This window comes from Lissotriton vulgaris, chromosome 1_2 (assembly GCF_964263255.1).
Source record: "Lissotriton vulgaris chromosome 1_2, aLisVul1.2, whole genome shotgun sequence".
NCBI lineage: Eukaryota > Metazoa > Chordata > Amphibia > Caudata > Salamandridae > Lissotriton > Lissotriton vulgaris.
Genome location: NC_141686.1, coordinates 299,586,920 through 299,609,780, shown reverse-complemented (window position 1 = coordinate 299,609,780; position 22,861 = coordinate 299,586,920). Strand labels below are relative to the sequence as shown.

General features: G+C 48.1%; 1 protein-coding gene across 1 annotated transcript; it reads left to right on the top strand.

The window, feature by feature from the left end:
* Positions 1-933: 933 nt before the first annotated feature.
* LOC147736547 (beta-crystallin A1-like) lies at positions 934-22,594 on the top strand. Its single transcript, XM_086953767.1, has 6 exons — positions 934-1,028; positions 6,477-6,546; positions 9,740-9,858; positions 13,988-14,129; positions 21,739-21,881; positions 22,335-22,594. The coding sequence occupies exons 1-6, from the start codon at positions 976-978 to the stop codon at positions 22,480-22,482; spliced, it is 675 nt and encodes a 224-aa protein (XP_086809893.1). The 5' UTR covers positions 934-975; the 3' UTR covers positions 22,483-22,594.
* Positions 22,595-22,861: the final 267 nt, after the last annotated feature.

Genomic DNA, 22,861 nt, shown 5'->3' with positions numbered 1-22,861 from the left:
CTGTGTGCAGAGTTTGGGGAAGGGCACGTGACGTCCTGTGCCCTCTCTTGGTGGGTGGTTATTCCTATGTCCTGATAGTCCTGTTTGGGTGATAGGCATGCATTGTCCTGTGCCCTCTCTGGGTGGGTGGATGGTCAGTCCTCTGCCCTGTGGGCAGTGTTTGGGTGATGGGCTCGTCGTGTGCCCTCTGGATGATTGGGTGGTCAGTCCTGTGCCCGTTGTGTAGTGTTTGGGTGAAATGGACGTCCTGTGCCCTCCTGAGTGGTTGGATAGTTCGTTCTTTGCCTGGGGTGCCTGGTATTGGTGATAGACACAACGTGTGACCTCCCTGGGTGAGCGGATGGTCCCTCCTGTGCCCTGTGTGCAGTGTTTGGGTGACAGACATGCCATGCTCTGTGCCCTCTCTGGGTGGGTGGGTAGTCCGCCCTGTGCCCGTGTGCAGTGTTGGATGGGTGGCACGCCTCTGTTCTCGTCCTGGGTGTAGTGTTTGGTGCATTGCTCTCTCTCCGCAGTGGGTGCTTTGTTTTCTGCCCCCCCCCCCTTCGCCCCCCCCGGGGCAGGTGAATTATTTGTCCTCTCTCCTCCCCACGTGCCGGCTGCTGGTAGCTTCTCCCAAATCCGTGTATTATGTGACTTTCGCTGAGCTCGCCCCCCTCTATGCCCCTGCGCCCCGACGCCCCCCCTCGGCACTGTCCTCGCGCCCCTTTGTGTGTGCCGGGGCCAGAAGTGCTGAGCCTTCTGTTTCTAACCAATGGGAGCTGTTTCACTGCACCCCCCAGCATCCGGGCCTCTGTCCCGGCCTCTCTCCCTCTGTGTGCCCCTGCCCTCTGCCCTGGCCTCTCTCCCTCCGCGTGCCCCTGATCTGCTGAGCGCACTCTTCCCTGGAGGGGCAGTCTCTCCTGCCCCTCGCCTGTCCCTTTCACGAGGCCGGCTCTATATAAAGCCCGAGCCAACAGGCCCTGTGATCATCGCTGCATGAATACCTCCCTGGCCAGACCCCTGAAGCGCTCCAGGGCTACTCCGCTAAGGTAAGGGGCGCTGCAGCTCACCTGAGGGGTGGGCCACCTCTAGGCGCTAGACCACCGGGAGCAAGGCGGTGGAGCTCACTGGGCGACACCCTCTGCTTTTGAGTCAGGGCTCGACACTTCTGGTGTAGACTCGTCCAGCCATACGACTCATCAGCCCAGCGCCTAGAAAAGACACTAGCTGTACTATGAGCTATGTATATGGCATCACAGGACACCGCGGGGCTGGCACAGATACAGGGGGCTCCGATAACAAGGCAGCAATGCGCCTATAGGTTCGGAAGGTCTGAGAGGACAGGCTCGGACTGTGATGCCCAGAACATGGGGCTGAGGTAACTGGCTGTGGCATCTCCTTTTAGGGCATAGGCGGGCTCTGTGTTCTGACACAACCATTCTCCTGTAGGACAGGATGCAGACAAGTCGTTCACCTGCTGTAGGAAATGGATGCTCAATAGACTCGCACAGTCATTCTTGTTGGCACAGAGCTACAGAGCCTTTCACCTCCAGAGCTGGGTGGTACAGGGATACAGGGCCATTCACCTCCGGCACTGGGTGGTACAGGACTACAGAGCCTTTCACCTCCGGCACTGAGTGGTACAGGACTACAGAGCCTTTCACCTCTAGCACTGGGTGGTACAGGACAACAGAGCCTTTCACCTCCAGAGCTGGGTGGTACAGAAATACGGAGCCTTTCACCTCCAGCGCTGGGTGGTACAGGGATACAGGGCCTTTCACCTCTGGCACTGAGTGGTACAGGACTACAGAGCCTTTCACCTCCAGAGCAGGGTGGTACAGGACTACAGAGCCTTTAACCTCTGGCACTGGGTGGTACAGGACAACAGAGCCTTTCACCTCCAGAGCTGGGTGGTACAGAAATACGGAGCCTTTCACCTCCAGCGCTGGGTGGTACAGGGATACAGGGCCTTTCACCTCTGGCACTGAGTGGTACAGGACTACAGAGCCTTTCACCTCCAGAGCTGGGTGGTACAGGACTACAGAGCCTTTCACCTCCAGCGCTGGGTGGTACAGGGATACAGGGCCTTTCACCTGTGGCACTGAGTGGTACAGGACTACAGAGCCTTTCACCTCCAGCGCTGGGTGGTACAGGGATACAGGGCCTTTCACCTCTAGCACTGGGTGGTACAGGACTACAGAGCCTTTCACCTCCAGAGCTGGGTGGTACAGAAATACGGAGCCTTTCACCTCCAGCGCTGGGTGGTACAGGGATACAGGGCCTTTCACCTCTGGCACTGAGTGGTACAGGAATACAGTGCCTTTCACCTCCAGAGCTGGGTGGTACAGGACTACAGAGCCTTTCACCTCCAGAGCCGGGTGGTACAGGGATACAGGGCCTTTCACCTCTGGCACTGAGTGGTACAGGACTACAGAGCCTTTCACCTCCAGAGCCGGGTGGTACAGGGATACAGGGCTTTTCACCTCCAGAGCTGGGTGGTACAGAAATACGGAGCCTTTCACCTCAAGAGCTCGGTGGTACAGGAATAGAGAGCCTTTCGCCTCTATCACTGGGTGGTACAGGACTACAGAGCCTTTCACCTCTAGCAATGGGTGGTACAGGACTACAGAGCCTTTCACCTCCAGAGCTGGGTGGTACAGAAATACGGAGCCTTTCACCTCCAGCGCTGGGTGGTACAGGGATACAGGGCCTTTCACCACTAGCACTGGGTGGTACAGGACTACAGAGCCTTTCACCCCCAGAGCTGGGTGGTACAGAAATACGGAGCCTTTCACCTCCAGCGCTGGGTGGTACAGGGATACAGGGCCTTTCACCTCTGGCACTGAGTGGTACAGGACTACAGTGCCTTTCACCTCCAGAGCTGGGTGGTACAGGACTACAGGGCCTTTCACCTCCAGAGCCGGGTGGTACAGGGATACAGGGCCTTTCACCTCTGGCACTGAGTGGTACAGGACTACAGAGCCTTTCACCTCCAGAGCCGGGTGGTACAGGGATACAGGGCTTTTCACCTCCAGAGCTGGGTGGTACAGAAATACGGAGCCTTTCACCTCAAGAGCTGGGTGGTACAGGAATAGAGAGCCTTTCGCCTCTATCACTGGGTGGTACAGGACTACAGAGCCTTTCACCTCTAGCAATGGGTGGTACAGGACTACAGAGCCTTTCACTTCCAGAGCTGGGTGGTACAGAAATACGGAGCCTTTCACCTCTAGTGCTGGGTGATAAAGGAATAGAGAGCCTTTCACTTCTAACACTAGGTGGTACAGGGATACAGAGCCTTTCACCTCCAGCACTGGGTGATACAGGACTACAGAGCCTTTCATCTCCAGGGCTGGGTGGTACAGGACAACAGAGCCTTTCACCTCCAGCACTGGGTGGTACAGGAATACAGAGTCTTTCACCTTCGGCACTGGGTGGTGCAGGAATACAGAGCCTTTCACCTCCAGCAATGGGTGATACAGGGATACAGAGCCTTTCAGTTCTAAAACTGGGTGGTAAAGGGATACAGAGCCTTTCACCTCCAGCACAGGGTGATACAGGAATACAGAGCCTTTCACCTCCATCACGGGGTGTACAGGGATACAGAACATTTCACCTCCAGCACTGGGTGGTATAGGGATACAGAGCCTTTCACCTCCAGCACTGGGTGGTACAGGAATTTAGAGCCTTTCACCTCCAGCACTGGCTGATACAGGGATACAGAGCCTTTCACCTCCAGCACTGGGTGGTACAAGGATAAAGAGACTTTCCCTTCCATCACTGGGGGATACAGTAATACAGAGCCTTTCACCTATAATATTGAGTGGTACAGGAATAGAGAGCTTTTCCCCTCCAGCACTGGGTGATACAGGAATGCAGAGCCTTTCCACTCCAGCACTGGCTGATACAGAGCCTTTTTCCTGCAGTACTGGGTGATACAGGGATACAGAGCATTTCACCTCTATCACTGGGTGGTAAAGGAATAGAGAACCGTTCACATCTAGCAATGGGCGGTATAGGAATGCAGAGCCTTTCACCTCCAGCACTGGGTAGTAAAGGAATAGGAAGCCTTCACCTCGGCACTTGGTGATTCAGGAATACAGAGCCTTTCACCTCTGTCACTCAGTGGCACAGGGATACAGGGCCAGTCACCTGAAGCGTGGCGGGTTAATAGAGGGGAACAAGCCATATCACCTATGTAATGTATTGTATTGTATTGTATTGGCATTTATATAGCGCACTACTTACCCGTAGGGTCCCAAGGCGCTTCGACCGCTGCGAAACCCTTCCTGGCTTCCCTGAGAGATGGTCCCTTAATGGGTATCTCCAGGGTGAGACCAGGCATCCCCGGCGGTCTGGTGGGGCCGTTAGTGAAGATGAGGCAAGCTAATGCCCAGAGTTGCCGAGTGTGATCGCTGATCAGAGTGGGCACCGAGACGAGAGAATTATCGAGTCCGCTGACCCTGGTCCAGAAACCTGCCGCGCCGGGAATCGAACCCTGGTCCCGGGCCGTCCTCTGCTCTCGGGTCTGCCGCCTCTAACCAGTGAGCCACACTACAGAACCGAATGGCTCAGGGGATTAACAGAAGGGTACTGACCCTTTCACCTATAGAACCATATGGCTCAGGGGATCAACAGAGAGGTGCAGATCCTATCACTTTTAGAACCTGATGGCTCAGAGGCTTACAGGGGTACTGCCCCTATCACATATAGGGCCGGACAGCTCAGAGGCTTACAGAGGGGTACTGGCCCTATCACATATAGATTCAGCTGGCTCAGGGGCTTACAGAGGTGTACTGGCCCTATCATATATAGATTCAGCTGGCTCAGGGGCTTACAGAGGTGTACTGGCCCTATCATATATAGATTCAGCTGGCTCAGGGGCTTACAGAGGTGTACTGGCCCTATCATATATAGATCCAGATGGCTCAGGGGCTTACAGAGGAGTACTGGTCCTATTACATATAGTTCCAAATGGCTCAGGGGCTTACAGAGGTGTACTGGCCCTATTACATATAGGGCCGGACGGCTCAGGGGCTTACAGAGGGGTACTGGCCCTATCACGTATAGGGCCGGAAGGCTTTAAGGTTTACAGAGGGGTACTGACCCTATTACAAATAGATCCAGACGGCTCAGGGGCTCACAGAGGGGTACTGGTCCTGTCCCCTCTAGAATGTATTGGCTGTCGTTCCCGACACTGGGATCCGCTGGGATCTCTTGAGAAGATCTGGGGTCCCATAAATAAACACTGCCACGTGAGATTGCACCAAAGCCTGAGGGGAGCCCTCTTGAGCACGAGGCTTGTAGCCTGGGTGAGGTAAGTCTTTATTCCGTGGTCAGGAGGTTGCCAAAGGGGCGAGAGTGTGAGTGTGTGTGTGTGTGCGTGTGTGTGTGCGTGTGCGTGTGGGTGTGTGTGTGTGTGTGTGTGTGTGTGGTGGGGCATAACAAAGTCTGATGTTTAGAAAGAGGAAAGCGCCTCTCTGAATTGTGCCTGTGAGAGAAAGTGCCCCCTCCTGCACAGAAACGATCCTGCCTGCAACCAAGGTTTGGTCTGTGTCCCCCGTGTTAGGAAAGCAAGGGCAGGGGGTCGGTCATTCGGCCTCTTGGCGGCCAAACTGTGGAACTCTCTCCCGGTATGTATTCGGGCCATCCCCAATCTTCTGACGTTCCGTAAGTCGTTGAAGACCTGGCTGTTTCCCATTCTGTGATATCCCCCGCTTGCTGAGCTCTCTTGTTCCGGTTAGGTTTCTGGTTGCGCTGGGACGCCTTGTCGCTGAGGCAGCCATGCGCATTATAAATCCTGTAATAAAGAAATAAATAAATAAGGCGCCCTTGCACCATGGTGCAGGGATGCCTATGTTGGCCCTAGGCAGCACATTGTGCGCCAGCGCAAGGGGGAGGACAGGTATGCGCTGTATTTCATAAATACGGGTCATTCCCGTCCTTTCCCATTGGCGTAGGACAGCACAGCAAGAAGTCTTGCGGCGCTCCCCTACACCAATGGCTCATAAATGAGGCCCTTAATGCATAAATTGAGGCCCAGGTTTTGCTCCAGGGTTGCGTCCCTTTTTGGCACAACCCCCGACACATAATCTCATTTCTTAAATGTTGTAATGCGCTCAAATGCACTCATGATAGACCTGCTAAACATATGTGCGAGGTCTTCAGATCGGATGTCACTTCTTGTGATGTCACGTCCTGTGAGGTCGAGGTCATGGGTTGTGATGTCACTTCCTGTGATACCACGTGTGATGTCATGCACTTTGATCTCACGTGCGATGATGTCTCTTGCTTACTGCCTAACTTGGCTAGTTCCCCCCACTTCTTTTTTTAGGACTTGTGCCCTGAGTAGGGAAAACTGAACCTTTCATCCTTTCGAGGTCGATAACCGGAGGTCTATGTCGTTACTAGTAACAAATCATTCACACGCCACGAGTTTGTGTTGAGCACCACAACACATTTACAGGAGTGATAACCCCGTGTTTCTCTGCTTTCCACAGACAGTCAAAGATGCTCCGAACAAGGACCTCTCAGCCGGACCTGACCATGGGCTTCTCCCCCTTCTGGAAGGTACGAAACGTCGGGGCGGTGGGGAGGCGGGGGGCATGAAAAGACACAGGGGATCTGCTGACTGCTCAGGATGGCGAAGGGGGGGGGGGGGCTGCACAGGGCAGTCAGAATAGTTCCGAATAAATTAACAGCTTTTGTTAAGAAAGAGGCCACTGATGGAATGGGCATTGGGACTGCCACTCCCTGCGTTAGGAGAGCAAAGCAGGTTGACGCACCTGCTGCAGAGATGCATCCTTAGCAAGCAGGGTCCAGGTTCCAACCCCAGGACAATCATTCAGTGGCTCAATGCATCGACTGCAGAGACCCGCGTTCTGATGTGAGGGACCGTCTCATCCTTTCATCATCTTCGAGACTGAAGGAATGAGTTGAGTAACAGTAACACAGGCACTATGGTTAGAGACAGCTTTTGGGAGGGGCAAGCTGGGCCCATGCCCAGGGCGCCAATCTAGAGGGGCGTTTGGAGCTGTTCCTTTTACTTATTTCCAATTATTTAGAATAAGCAGCATTTATTTTGCTTACTGCAGGCGAGGTCTCTCTCCCCAGCTCCCAGTACCTTCTCCAACGTGACCTCATGTAGATAAGGTGACCAGGTGACTCCATGTCACCAGGGACACCGTATTCCAGTCCAGTGTTTCCTCTGCAAGCCATTATCTCGACAACTACTTAGCCCAACTTGGTTCAACTGTAGCGAACCAGAACTACAACTCCCAGAAAGCACCAGTCTGTTAAAGGAATGGCCCGGGCTGGATCTTAGTATTGCTGATACCACGGCACCAGACGATAAACGAGTTTCTAGTAAATATGCATTGCAGTCCCTTTCAAAATGTTTTAGCTAAAACTCAAATGGTATTTCCAGCTACATTGCCTGACTTTCCGAATTTCTGGAGACGTTTGTGTGAAACTTAAAACCATAGCACATCACATCTCCTCCACCAGAACATATTTTTCACCAGAACCCATCTGTTCTCCTTAGGCACACCACGGGGCATATTATCAAGCAGGGTGATATGCAATTATCGCCGCTTTAGCTGCCATTTTCGGCCGTTAAGCGGCGATAATTCTATTGCCCTATTAGCAAGCTGTCGTTATCTGATGTTAGCGACAGCTTTTAGGCGATAGCGAGCGGTTTGGGGCCCGCTTTGCATGTCAGCGATGTTTATCGCTAATGACATGCAAAGTGGGCGTACCCAACCAGTTAGCAACTGAAAGCAGTCGCTAACGTCGCTATCGCCTATTAGCAAGGCAAGCGTAGCGATGGAAATATTCACGACAGCTTGGTAATAGGGTGAGAAGGCGGGATTTTCGATCTCTTCTCTGATTACCCTAGATCTAAATTCCCACCTAGGTCGACTGAATCTTTGTTGCCTGTCAGAGTAAAAAGCAATCCACTACTGGGTTAATCAAACCAATAATTGGCACGACTCTGAAGAACCACTTACTACGAATAGGTTTTAAAATTTTATTATAAAGCCAAAGATAACTGTAGATACAAACATCTCAATAAAAGGTTCAAAAGGTATACTGGCACCAAAATAAACATGAATTCTCTGAACGATCTTAAGCGACAGAAGAATATCACTAAAACCAACTCGAATATCAGCAGGTTCGCAAGAATAGACACAAGTTGTAATTTAAGCGTCATTTACAAAAGAGAAAATCAGGTTAGACTGTCCCTACACTGGACTAGGTGACATCCCTACTTAACAGAATCTTAACCTAAAAAGGTGTCAGCCGTGGTGACTTCCAAAGAAGTTCACGCACTTTCTCTTAGTCTCTGATGTAAATCTGTATCCCAGTCATGTCCTCTCTGCCTACCCATCCGCTCTCTAAGGGTCCTCAGGCCATCTGCTCTAACTCCACCCCAGGGTACTGTCCCTAATACAATATCATAATTACAGTTGAAACGCCCCTCGGAGACGCCCCTCACGTACACCTCTCACGTGGTTTCGGTTCTGGCTTTTTCCATACTGATACTCCTCTGGGTCTCTTGTTTGCGTTGACCTTGCTTCTCAGGCTCTTCTCGGCCCGCCGGTACCCCCCAGGAAATTCCTGAAACCTCCTCCAGGCCTGTGCCTGTCTCCCCGGACAGAGCTCTATTCATCACTCTCTTGATTGGAACCCCCTCGCACCTGCAAACAGACACCCATGAATTGGGCCCCAAATTCCGACCTCCAGTTTATCTCTCAAGTCGTAAACTTCGAACGTGGTTTGCAATTTATGCTTAACAAGACTCGATTTTAACTAGCACATACAGATCAAAGAAAACAACTTTATCTTTTCAGGCCTACTAAATTACTTGGAACAGATCTGTATTCTGTGAACCCTTATTTCTTAGTCTAAAACAATTTCTAACCTATTACACTCTGATTATATAAAACACTTCTATAAACATAACTTTAACATATGATCAAATAATATTCTAAATAATGGTAATTCAGCTTATGTGAAAATGTAAAGGCACGTTTTCGTTCTTCATACATTTGCCATGAGGCCTGCACATTTCTACGTTTTGCAGCATTACATTTTTTCACCTGCAACAGTCACATAACATGGAATCTAATAGCATTCTAACATTTCTAAACATTACTACATTAGCTTCACACTCTAAAATGTGCATTCTATATTAATTAAACACTCATGATTGTTTGCATTCTACATTTTCGACACTCTAATGTACTTTAACTAAATTCGTGCATCTTACATGTAAATATGGTGCACTTCTACATTTTGCTCAAATTGCGCTCTCTCAAGGGCGATAGAATTATCGCCGCTTAGCTGCCGAAAAAGGCCGCTAAAGCAGCGATAATTGCCTATCGCCCTGCTTGATAATATGCCCCTTAATTCTTAGCACGGGCGTTTGTGACAGTCTTCCACATGGTGGCGTTGTCTGCCAAATTTGGACATGAGCACAACAATAGATGTTTATTAACTTAATATACATTAACAGTCACTAATACGTGCCTCCCCAAACCATTCTTACAGCTTTGGGGCCTTGAATAGTCTGTATTCTCACACTTGTAGGTGGATGATGGTTGGCAGTTGTGTTGGCACTGTAATTGACTGCGCTGGCAGGGGCAATGGGTGGTGCATGCTTCCGTGTCCTCCTGACAAGGGCCCTGGCACAAATTAACCCCTGCATCTCCTACACCTGAGTACATTGCTTCCACCTATAACCTTCTCTCTCTCTCCTCAGATCCTGGTCTGGGAGCAGGAAGACTTCCAGGGAAACTGCCAGGAGTTCACCTCTGAGTGTCACAACATCCAGGAGCGCGGGTTCACCAACGTGCGCTCCCTGCGCGTGGAGTGCGGAGCGTGAGTGTGGGAAGGGCTGGGGCCACCACAGGTCTACCTGTACAATGGGTTTCAAATATGTGTATGTTTGTCTTAGAGGAAAATGTAACTTCACCTTAGTTTTCTGATACAGGCCAAATTCTCTTTTGACTAAACAAAGATGCAAATCATTCCGAAAAAAACAGTGTTTAGGTATGCTGCTCTAAGCAAAATAATGTTAGGACAAAAAAGTGGAATTTTAAATTAAACAAAGAGGTAGAAAGGCGATAACATACTTTTAATAGATGTTTAGTTAAACATAAATGAAAACATTTTGGGGAATAATTGAAATTTTACCAGAATGTTATTAAATCAAACGTTTTAGGTAAAAAATTGAATGGGCAGTCAAAAAATAATGACCATAATTTATCACAAACTGATTTTTAATTAAAACGTAATAAAAGTTAGGTTATCAAAAAAAAACCTTCAAAGTATTTTAAAAAGTTGGGGCGATAAAAGAAATGTTATGACACATGATGCAACATTGGGGAAGAAAATGCTTTTACTTAAATGTTTTAAAAAACGTGCACGTTGTAGAAATCTGACGGGGGCTTCCGCTCTAATGCTCTGTTATCAGAAACAACGAGGAAGGGCCTGGGAGATATTCACCTTTGAAGGAAAAATTGGGAAAGAAATGCTCCCGTTCCGTTCAATGAAATGGTGGGAAAAAGGCATATTCTGAACGGTGCAGTAGACATGGCTTTCGTCGAGTGATTTCCCTCCTGAAAAGATGCGCCGATGGAAGCCAAGAGCATCTGCATTTTAATCAGAACAGCCCCTCATTTCAACATTCACGTGCCAGAGAAAGCTCAAAATAATTAACTTTAAAGGCAGAATTACTTTAAACTCCTATTGCCAGGCAAAAAGGACCACCTCTCAAAGATATTCAACAATCACAGACGTGTCTGGCCCTCGTTGAGGTTCACTAGAGTGATCTATTTCACCCACTTTTAGGGGAACAGAGCAGGACGACTCAGTAACTACCGTGATTATATTTTATTTTTGGAAAACACAAATTTCTTAATCCCCCGTTGATTTCCAAATTCCCAGCAAATTTACTACATTCTGGAAAGTTTGCCTATACATTTGGATATTTTCATATTGGCTGCACAGGCTGCATTCCACCTGGTCAGCTAGGCTGAGGCAACCCGTACCGGAAAGGAAAGTAGGAGCGCCATCTGCTGGCACTGTCTGGGTTGTCACAATTTAGTTTACTTTTAGCGCTGAGTCATGTAGTAATTGTAACTTTACTGCATCCTACAGGAGGAGGTGGGCTAGTTTCCCAATTACTTATGAAACAGAAATCTTTTTGTGTCCTGCCTTGTTGTTGAACGAGTGCACCGATACATTGTCCTCTCCTGCCACCACGTGGTTAAAAAGGGTACTAATAGGAACTCTGCATTTGAACATGGGCTCTTTCTACCTGGGAGAACAGATGGCCGGTGGAACATAATTTAGTGTGCTTCCCTAAAAATCAAATTCAGACACCACGGCCAGTCCAGAAGTGTAAAATAAATAGTGGAATACATTATCCTACTTTCACTTCTTGATATCGTCTTCGGTCTCTCTCCTTATCTTGGGACATTGACCAAGCAGGGCAGGGCTTTAAGAGGGATGAAAAAAACTGGGGGGGTCTCTCAAAGGGGCGTGACCAATGTAATTAAGAGCGTGACTTAAAACACATAAGCTAAAAATCTGTGATTAGCACAGTGAGCCGCCCGACTTGTATTTTGCTGCTTCTGTCATTGCATCTAGATATATGATACAAGTATTATCAGACCTGCAACAAGTCAGGACTTTTGGCTTTGTTAATGGTTGTTATTTGCATAAGATACATAAGCAGCAACTATGGCTTGAATATAATTGAAAGAGCTTCAACTTAAAGCCCTGGTGACCCCACAACAATGTTGCTGCTCCTGAGTTTAATAGAGAGAAGGGAAATCTAGAGAGGAAATGACTCTCAGTAATGGATTTCCCTTTCCCTACAACGCTCACCTGGAATGACGTCATGCCGAAACTTCTGCACCAGTGAGAAGTGAGCAGCGCACATGGATGTGCCTACTGTCACTGCAGTCCGGAAAAAACGAGCCGCCTGTGCCAGGGCACAAAACAGAGCCAGATATAGACCCGTTTCGAGGCCCCCTTAAAAAACTGCCGGTGCTCAGATCCTGCGAGACCCGGCCCACTTAAAGCCCTGAAACAGGGTGATATTCTCACAACGTAGTGCTGGGATGCTTTTTAAGTCTGGCTTGATGTTAGTGGTAGCTCTACCCTATTGTTAACAATGTTTGCAAATATACACACAGTGGAGTCTGGCACCCCACAGAGGAATACTCCACTCACTTCATGTAATAGGCACTTTGATGTATCATCCAGACCTCTGAAGCACTTGAAATGTAGGAGTGACTATATCTCAAGCGTACAGAACCCTCACACATTACATTCTACACCTCATAGATGTATTGTGTACAGTAACCAGGGCTCGAGTCGGAGTACCACGCGGGTGGACGGCGTCCCCCCACTTATTTTACCGGTTGGATGCCGTCCCCCCTGCCAAACAGCTGGACTTCACTCTTTGGCTTCTCTGGGACGAGGTCGGCGCTCACAGCACACTGATGACGTGCTGGCTTTTCAGATGCAATCGCATCTAAGGGGTGAGCGAGGGGAGGCAATGGGCCCGATGGTGCAAGCCACCTTCGTGGCGTCATTTCCTGTTGTGACGTCACTTCAGGTGACAGCGTCCCCCCACTTCTTTTTTTAGGACTTGTGCCCTGACAGTAACAAAATGTGTTTGTTCTTCTTAATACAACAATATTTTTTATTTTGTTTTAGTCAGAGATTAAAATAAAAGTCATAAGTATTGGCTTTGAAAATGCTTGTTCTGCTTAGTAGGCAGGGGAGGAGGTTCTATGTTCTGATGAAGAGGGCTGCCTGCCATGGGGGAGGGAAGTCCTCATAGCGTTGCTTGTTTGCACCTTATTTTTCAAGGGGTGACGAATGTATAACCCTGAGGTCATGCAACCTTTTTTAACTCTTAGAAGCTCCATTCAATTAAATTACTATTTTCTAAGATTTAATACTATACGAGATGGTTTTAAATGGTGTTATGCTAAAAGATACACATATAATATAATATAATGTATTATATATATATATATATATATATATATGTTTCCAAAACACACAGGGCATCCAAGCACGATGGGCCCAATTCACAGAATGAACTTAAGACTCAATCCTAAACTTACTACTATTTTTGGTATTCACAGAATGCACTTACTACTTTTGGCATTCACAGAATGAATTTACTACTTTTGGCATTCACAGAATGAACTTACTACTTTTGGCATTCACAGAAGTTAGGATTTTGTCTTAAGTAAGTCTTAAAACAGGCTTAAGACAAAATCCTAACTTAAGTCTGTCTTAAGTTTGTCTTAAGTCTGTCTTAAGTTTGTCTTAAGACAGACTTAAGACAAAATCCTAACTTCTGTGAATACCAAAAGTAGTAAGTTCATTCTGTGAATTCCAAAAGTAGTGAGTGCATTCTGTGAATAGCAAAATAGTAGTAAGTTTAGGATTGAGTCTTAAGTTCATTCTGTGAATCGGGCCCTTTGTGTGCAGGGTTTCTTTGGGTACAGTTGTGATTGAGCTCAGAGACAAAAGCAACTTCATTACAAATTATTTTTATGGTGTGTTCACTACAGATGGAAGTTACTTCATGAATACATTATTTTATGGTGTGTTGATTTTTGAACATTCACTATCTTTCTATTGTTTTCTTTTTTCTGATTTTCTTGTCCACTTTCTCTTGTCTTATATGGCATCAGTAACTTACTCAGTTTGTTTCTGTCTTCTGTTTTCTTTCTACTTGATATGCTTCTCGTTCTTTCTCTTATTTTGTCCTCTCTCCATCTCTCTACCGCTTTCCTTTATGATCCCTGCTTTCCATTCTCCCTTCCACGTCCTATTGTCGTGTCTTCCTCTCTTCTATTTCTACCTTTCTGTCCTTCGCCCCTCTCTGCCCCTCCCTTCTCTCTTGTTCCCTCTCCCTTCTACCTGAACCCTTATATATAACGCTTTCCCTCTCTCTCCCTCCATCCCCCTCCCACAGCTGGGTGGGCTTTGAGCACCACGGCTTCGAGGGGCAGCAGTTCATCCTGGAGCGGGGCGAGTACCCCCGCTGGGACAGCTGGAGCGGAAGTAACGCCTACCACGTGGAGCGCCTCATGTCCTTCCGACCCGTCTTCTCGGCGGTGAGTACCCAGGGCGCTTCCGCCCTCCTGATTTTAGGGTGCTCTCTAGGTTTGACCCTCAAAATGTTCTCATGTGTCCCAAAAAATCATTAAAAAAATGCAAAGGGAGCAATTCCAGTGCATCAGCACCCCCCTGCAGGAGAAAGTGAGTACTGCAGCTTACTCGCCACTGAGAAGGGACATGGGCAATGCCACTCTATCAGCGCCCTCTAGCGGACAGGGAGCAGAGCAGTTTTCACAGCTCCTTGTGGAGGGGTGAGGCCTGTGTCACTATTCATGGAGAGGGTTTGCTGGCACTTTAAGCAGAATCTCAGCAGCGAAGAAGGAATAATGTGAGCGGTGCCATGAAAGAACGCCCATGGGATGCCACCTCTCCGTTTTTATACAGGCATAAGCATTGTTTTAATGTCGCACGTTGCATAAAAATTAGGAAGATCACCTAAGGCCAGTATTTTCCTCCTTATCAGTATAGACTTAAAATAGTAAATATAAGAAACAAAAAACACTTTCAATTATGCTCTGGAGCTCGCTTAATGATCCCTGACTAATGATTAAACAAAGACAGGAAGGTCATGTTTAAAATTAATACAGGCAATTTTTAATAAAGTTTTATTTAAGTGTCATGTCCGGGCCTTTGCAGAATCTTAAAACGTGAACAAATGGACAGGATTTTCTCTGGAAAAGATGCCAGAATTAACCCTGGCAAGCATGAGTGCTGCAGCTTTCACAAGACCCTAAGAAGGAGCCGGCCTGCGCCCTTGCATGAGCACCCTCTAGAGGAGCGTGTGAGCACAGCAGCTTCCATGGCTCCGCGTAAAGGGGCGTGGCTTCTGTCACTGCTTCTATGACATCCCTCGCATGTGAGCGTGGTGCTACCAGCAGCCCGGGTGTGACCTGGGTCATGAACAGCTGCCATTGGAAAGGAAAAGACTGTGAACTGCAACTTCCACAGCCCTCATGTAGAACTATAGTGCTTAAGAGCGCCCCTGCAGGAGAGTGTAAGCACAACACTTTCCAGTTACTGGGGAGTGGTGTGGCACTATACCACTGAATGAGCGCCCTCTGTCAGAGATCGAGATTACTGCAGCTTCACAGAAACATGGAAGAGGCGTCACTTTTATTGAAATTACATTTATATAGCACTTATTACCCCTGACAAGTAACCTAAGGGGCAGATTGTGTGTAGGGTAACATTTACATCCTCAGTGACGGGGCTTGGCCTGTTCCACTGGTCACCCCTTACCCCAAAAGAGCACTGAGTGAACAGCAGCTTTAACCACAAGAGTGGGAAAGAGGTTGAGTCCTTCAGACACCCAGTTTGCACCCATCTAAGAACAGTGAGCCCAAAAAAATAGTTACATCCCGGAGTCAGATTTATGGTCCACGTCTACCTGTGGCCCTTCCGTAAACTGGCAGCCCTTCCCCCCCACCCAACACGTATGAGGGCCAGGTGTGAGTCCAGGACTCCAGCAGTTTTAGCAGATAGCCGTGGGTCAAAGAGTTGGGCCCCCAAATTAGTGAACATGATGAAAGGCTTGTGCTAAGAAGATGTTCAATCTGAAACAATAGTGGTTTATGTTAATAAAAAGGAATGAAGGTAGGGTGAATTTTCTGACCCACCTGTTTAAGGCGAGTGAGGGGTTAGCAGAACATTTCTGTAACCCTCTAACTACAAAGACACCGGTCTATCCTCAAAGTCCGGAGAGGAGAGGATGGTGTGTTATAACCAGAGCTGCTGACTTTGAAACGGGGAAATAACCATGTTCGAGCCTCAGTGTCGGCTCAGCATCCTGCGATTCTAGGCAAATCACGTCATCTCCCTGTGTCAACAAAACAAAAATAAAAAAATAAATGCGTCCTTGTGTAATGTAACTGGTGCTCATGTAAAGTGCTCCAATACATTCAGATCGAGTCTGTGCTACGTAAAACTGCAGAAAAAATGGTGGTTTAGTCACGATATGGAGTAGAACCTCGTCAAAGTGACACTCACAGTCTTTCTCAATCTCGAGGTCCTCGTTGCAGGGAAGCAGCAAGGATTGCTCTGAGCTTGAGATTCGGGCCAGGATAGACTGAGGGCCTGATTGAGATCTCGGCAGACGAGTAACTCCGTCACAACGGTGATGGATATACAGTCCGCCGAAATATAAATCGTATAGGATAGAACGGAATTTATATTTCAGCAGATGCAATATCAGTAACCGTTGGAATGGAGTAACCTGTCCGCAGAGGTCTAAATCAGGCCCTAATGGTCGGGTTTAGATCAGGGCGGACGGGCTACTCCATTACAATGGCGATGGATATCCCATCTGCCAATATTTAAATCCCTTAGGATATAATGGGATATATATTTTGTCGGATGGGATATTTGTCACCGTCGTAGCGGAGTAACCCGTCTCACAAGATCTAAATCAATCCATTTGTGTCTCCGTTACTAGAATCTGGGGGAATAGTATGGACTCCATTACGAGTTTCACTTTCTTTTTGATCCCCTATAGCTGACTGCTCAATGCTAGACGAATGATAGACCCCGTGCTGTGGTTATTTCAGCTCTGGTGTGCTTCTGTCGCCAGGGCTGTGCCACATGGTTGTACACCTGGGAGTAACTAAAAGGAGCTGTTTTGGACAGTTAGATCTTTATGTGGCACACGCTTCCACCAATATGGGCAACCAAGAGTAAAAGTGATTCTTAAAAAACAAGATGCTGGTTGTGGGTGTCCCAGGAATGGGTCCAGAAAGATACACGAGCACGTTTCTCCAATTCTCATACTCTCTCACGCTGTCAAGGCGCTATATATGGGTGTCTGGGGAATAGGTTTTAGAAAGGACTTACAACAACCTTCTCCAATGCTCATGCTCTCATACGCTGTCAAGGCGCTATATATAGGTGTCTGGGGAATAGGTTTAGAAAGGACTTACAACTACCTTCTCCAATGCTCATACTCTCCCACGCCGCCAAGTGGAGAGGTGTGGTGCAGCTGACTTCGAAGCACAGGGCTCACGGTTTGATCCCCGCCTCTGCAGGCAGCTCAGCTCAGCACCATGTGACTCTCTGCAATAGCTCACCTAATTTCCACAACGGCCCCCAGCGCCTTGAGACCCGTAAGGGTGAGTAGTTTGCGCTTTAAAAATACGGATTTACATGTACAAGGCGCTATATATGGTGTCTGGAGAATAGGTTTTAGAAAGAACTTAGATCAACCTCCTCCAATGCTCATGCTCTCGCACGCTGTCAAGGAGCTATATATGGGTGGCTGGAGAATAGGTTTAGAAAGGACTTACAACAACCTTTTCCAATGCTCATACTCTCTCACGCCGTCGAGGCGCTATATATGGGTGTCTGGGGAATAGGCTTTAGAAAGGACTTAGAACAACCTTCTCCAATGCTTATGCTCTCTCACTCTGTTAAGGCGCTATATATGGGTGTCTGGGGAATAGGTTTAGAAAGGACTTACAACAACCTTCTCCAATGCTCGTACTGTCTTACGCTGTCAAGGCGCTATATATGGGTGTCTGGGGAATAGGTTTAGAAAGGACTTAGAGCAACCTTCTCCAAGGCTCATACTCTCTCACGCTGTCAAGGCGCTATATATGGGTGTTCTAGGGAATAGGTTTAGAAAGGACTTAGAATAACCTTTTCCAAGGCTCATGCTCTCTTACGCTGTCAAGACGCTATATATGGGTGTCTGGGGAATAGGTTTAGAAAGAACTTAGAACAACCTTCTCTAATGCTCCTACTCTCTCACGTTGTCAAGGTGCTATATATGGGTGTCTGGGGAATAGGTTTTAGAAAGGACTTAGAACAACCTTCTCCAATGCTCATGTTATCTCATGCTGTCAAGGCACTATATATGGTGTCTGGGGAATATGTTTAGAAAGGACTTACAACAACCTTCTCCAATGCTCATACTCTCTCACACCGTCATGGCGCTATATATGGGTGTCTGGAGAATAGGTTTAGAAAGGACTTAGAACAACCATCTCCAATGCTCATGCTCTCTCATGCCATCAAGGCGCTATATATGGGTGTCTGGGGAGTAGGTTTTAGAAAGGACTTGAAACAACCTTCTCCAATGCTCATGCTCTCTCACGCCGTCAAGGTGCTAAATATGGGTGTCTGGGGAGTAGGTTTTAGAAAGGACTTAGAACAACCTTCTCCAATGCTCATGCTCTCTGACGCCGTCAAGGAGCTATATATGGGTGTCTGGTTAATAGGTTTAGAAAGGACTTAGAACAACCTTCTCCAATGCTCATGCTCTCACACACCATCAAGGCGCTATATATGGGTGTCTAGGGAATAGGTTTAGAATGGACTTTGAACAACCTTCTCCAATGCTCATTGTGAGAAGCTGGCCTGGCATATGCTGTCCACTAGTTCTAGTGGGCACCTTGCACAAAGTCCAAACAACCCTTATTGATGATAGGTTTAAGACAACCTTTATTGAAAGCTTTTCTAGTGGAAGCTGTGGAGAGCAGCCTTCAGGCTAAGTCTTGAAGGAGTGTAAAGCAGCTTGGTTTACCAGATTATAACCTCTTGAATGTCCTAAATGAAAGGAGAACCACACAAAGTATATATAAAATATATGCATTTATTACTAAACACTCTCTAGTAATCTCTTTATGAGATTATAGAGCAAGATACACAATATCATCACAATAGAACTTCAGAAATAGCACAATATACAATGGGCCCCACGGGAGACCACACCATATATTAAGAAGGTGGTATAAGAACCACGACTTGACTAGACACAGTGCCTAGAGCACGTAGAATCGCTGGGACCCCAAGGAACCACCCAAGGTAGTGACACAGGGGACCCAAGGGGGACGCGTGCAGTGAGAGAACACAGCCGCGGGCGCCATACAATCCTACGGGAAAGTCGCCGTTGAAAAATTAAAGATTAAGGACACTTCAGAGAGGACTTGGAGCAAACCCTTTTAGACTTAGAAGGTTCTAGGGCCCATGTGAGCACCGGAGTACAGGGAAACCGGGTGCATAGGTGCCAAATGGTGTCAGGAATCATTGCTGTTTTCAATGGCGAGTTGCTGCAATGTGCTGCTGCTGTTGAAAGGAAAAGTGTCCACTGCAATCCAAGCCTGGATTGGGGATGTGAAGAACCTGAAAGCAGAGGGGACTGAGTCTGGGTCACTTCAGGGTGACCAGGGGCACGGTAGACCAATGCCCACCAATGTCGGGTGTTTCAGGTGCGATGAAGTGAAGCTTGACTCCGCTGCCACAGGGAGCAGGAGATGTCGATGACAACCAGAGTCTGCAGGCAAGCTGTCCCACGAAGGATGTCGAGTGCTGGGGGGGTCGGTGTCTAGATCAGAGACCAACAAGCATTGGCAACTGCAACCCACGCAGTGTGAGTAAAATGGCTTCGGGACGGACCAGCAAGGTCCTGTTGACTCCCCAAGCGATGGAGAGTCAGGGCACATCTGGAGCAACCAGGAAAGCCCATTCAAATTTACAGTACCCTTCTGAGGGACTCACAAGTCAACGGACAAGAGATCGCGAAGGGACCTCGAGAGGAATCACTAAATACTAATCCACAGGTCACTCATGGAGTGTAGGCCAGTAATCTTCAGTGGAATCACTGCTTTGGGTCTGGACTATAAGTAGCCCAAAGCACAGCCTCAGGGATCACCAAGAAGCATAAGCTGCTGCAAATGTGCACGGTGTCCAGGGGTTCAGGTTGCACGGTCCCCACGAGGGCTTTGGATCTCCGGTTTACTGAGAGCACGGATCGGCCTCGGGGAAGCTTGGAAGCCGACCTCCTGTGTTGCAAAGTCTTCGGAGTCCTTCAGGAGCTGCGTAGTTGCAAACAGGACAGATGCATCTGTGGTGCCTGCTTTGTAGGGAAGTAACTCCTTTACTCCAAGGGAGATTCTTCGGTCATCCAACGAAGTGTAGATATTTTAAGTTCTGGGATTCTGTAGCAGAGTTTCGTCCAGTTAAATCTAAAGACCTGTAGTCAGGGGTTCCTACTTAATACCCAATGAAGGGGTGGGACAAACTCTGGGGACCTACCTTTGGGAGGGTCAGGACAGAGGGGTGGTTACACCCATGTCATTTGTCCAATTTCATGTCAGAGCAGTGCCCCTGCAACAGGTTTGAGCTGGACTATGCACAGGGACGCCAAATGTGCCCCCAGTGCAGACATCAAAGAACACTTGGACTGCACCCACCCAGCCCCAATACACTAGAGCCTGTCTGGGAGATGGTCACACCTCCCTGTGATAGAAAACCTATTGTTAGGCCTTCCTCTGCCAGAGTTTGATCCAGCAGCAGGAGGGCAGGCTCGTGTCTGTGGCTGCAGCATTCATTATGTGATGCCAGGGTTAAGGAAAGCTGGCACCGGGTAGCTCAGTGCCCCACACTAGTGGTTCTACCATGGAGGAATCATACCTCCCACAACAGTTACTGGTGTGTAGGTATGATTCCAAGGTGTTTGACACCAAACACAACATGGTTCTGTGCAGCCGTTTTAAAGTTAACATTTACTGCAAGGTTATAATGCACTTAAGAGTATATGGTCGAGGCTGCATCACTAACAAGCCCAGAGGAGAGATTCCGAAGGCTGCAGAGGGGCTCTGCTCATCCATGGGCACCCTCTCACACAAAACCCATCACCCTGCCTTCAGGATTGATAAGTCCTGCCATAGGGGTGACTGATTGGTTCATATGTGTAGTGATAAGGTAGATATAGGAAACCTATATCTGAGTAAGGGGTGCATACACCACCTTACACAGGCTGCTGTAGCAGACCTGTTGTGTCATTTTGCATGGTCTGCCAGGTGTGGCACAATACATGCTGCTGCCCCGGAGAGGCTTCTGGGGGTACCTAGGTCCTGAGTATATAGGATCCCATATACTAGGGACTTATAAGGGTACCCCAGAATCCAATCTGGAGTGTACCTAAAGTACATGCAATCATTTTAGAGAGGAAGCAGCTAGGCTGGGGTCCTGGATAGCAGGCAGACTTAAGTCGAAAACAGTGAAACATCAGCAAAAAGTTGGGGTAACTATAAGAAGCAGGTCTTACTCTCCTACACTCATGCTCTCTCACATTGTCAAGGCGCTATATATGGGTGTCTGGGGAATAGGTTTTAGAAAGTATTTAGAACAACCTTCTCCAATGCTCATATTCTCTCACACTATCAAGGTGCTGGTTGGGAGTGTGGGGTGCAGGGGAGAGGCAAGGGGTGGGTTTCACAAAGAGCCTGGGGCACTCGTTCCTGCTGTCAAGGCACTGGCTGTAAGTGTCCGGGGGCATGGTTTTTAGATGGACCTGAATCACCCTTCACTGTTCATGCTCTCATTCACTGTCAAGGCGCTGGATGTGGGTGTCTGTTGAAGAGGGCATGGGCCTCCCTTCGGAAATGTTTATGCTCGCTCCTGTGGTCAAGGCACTTGTGGGTTTCTGAGGGGATGGGTTTCAGAAAGGACCTCAAGCACCCTTCTCCAATGCTCATGCTCTCTCATGATGTCATGTTGTCATGGCGCCGGCTGTCAGTGTGGGGTGCAGGGGAGTGGGTGGGATGGGTTTCACAAAGGACCAGGAGCACCCTTCTCCAGTGTTCATGGTGTCTCCTGCTGTGCCCCTCTTAGAGCCACCGAAGCTCCCACATCAGCATCTACGAGCATGAGAACTTCCTGGGCCGCTCCGTGGAATTTGAAGATGACTACCCCTCCTTGCGGGCCATGGGCTGGTGCAACAACGAGGTCGGATCCATGCGGGTGCAGAGTGGCGCGTGAGTACTGGGGCATCAAAGCTGCAGAGGGTGGGGAGAGGTGGGAACCCTATACCTCTGTGGTCAATACTTTGCAAAGAAAGTGACTGATGTCAAACAACACATTCGCAACAGTAGCACTATTGTGATGAAATAGGAAGTGATGTCACTGCTGTCAAACAGGAAGTAAAAGTGCTGCTAAACAAATTAAAGCAACATCACTAATGTGAAACAGGAAGTGACTTCAGTAGTGTGAACCCCAGTGACAAATGATCATAGCTAGTACTCCTCAATATTGTAAAAAAGGAAGTGATGTCAGTGCCATGAAATAGAAAGTGTTGCCATTCACATGGATAAGAAATATGCTTTACTGTTGTAAAACAGGAAGTGGCGTTGCTTCTCTTGATAGTCTCTCCCATTAATTGGTTGTGCCACATTGCAGTGTCTCACACACGTTCTTTGCTTCCCATGCAGGTGGGTGTGCTATCAGTACCCCGGCTATCGTGGCTACCAATACATCATGGAGTGTGACCGGCATAGCGGGCAGTACCAGCGCTGGAAAAACTGGGGCTCCCATGCCCAGAGCCCCCAAATCCAGTCCATCCGCAGGATTCAACAGTAACTTGTACAATATAGTTTTACATCTGCCAACAAACAAACCCTGTCCTGCAGCACTGACCTCAATCCCATGTGGCTAAATTATTTGCAGCAATAAATTTGTTTTGTGAACAATAGGACAGTGTGTGGATCATTCTCTCAGAGCGCCATGGAATGGGATAGCACTGTCACAGTGAGAAAACAAATAAAGGGTTCTTGCCTGATTGTTTTACCTAATGATGTAACACACACATAGTTCACCAATTGTTACCTCAAGACTTGTGAGGCGAGAGCTTTACATTGAAAACATTATTTGTCTATGCCCAGTACTGCTAGGCACACCACTAAACACACTTTTCTTTTTTTATTACTTTGGATGTTTCCAATGTCTCTGTCCTGATGAA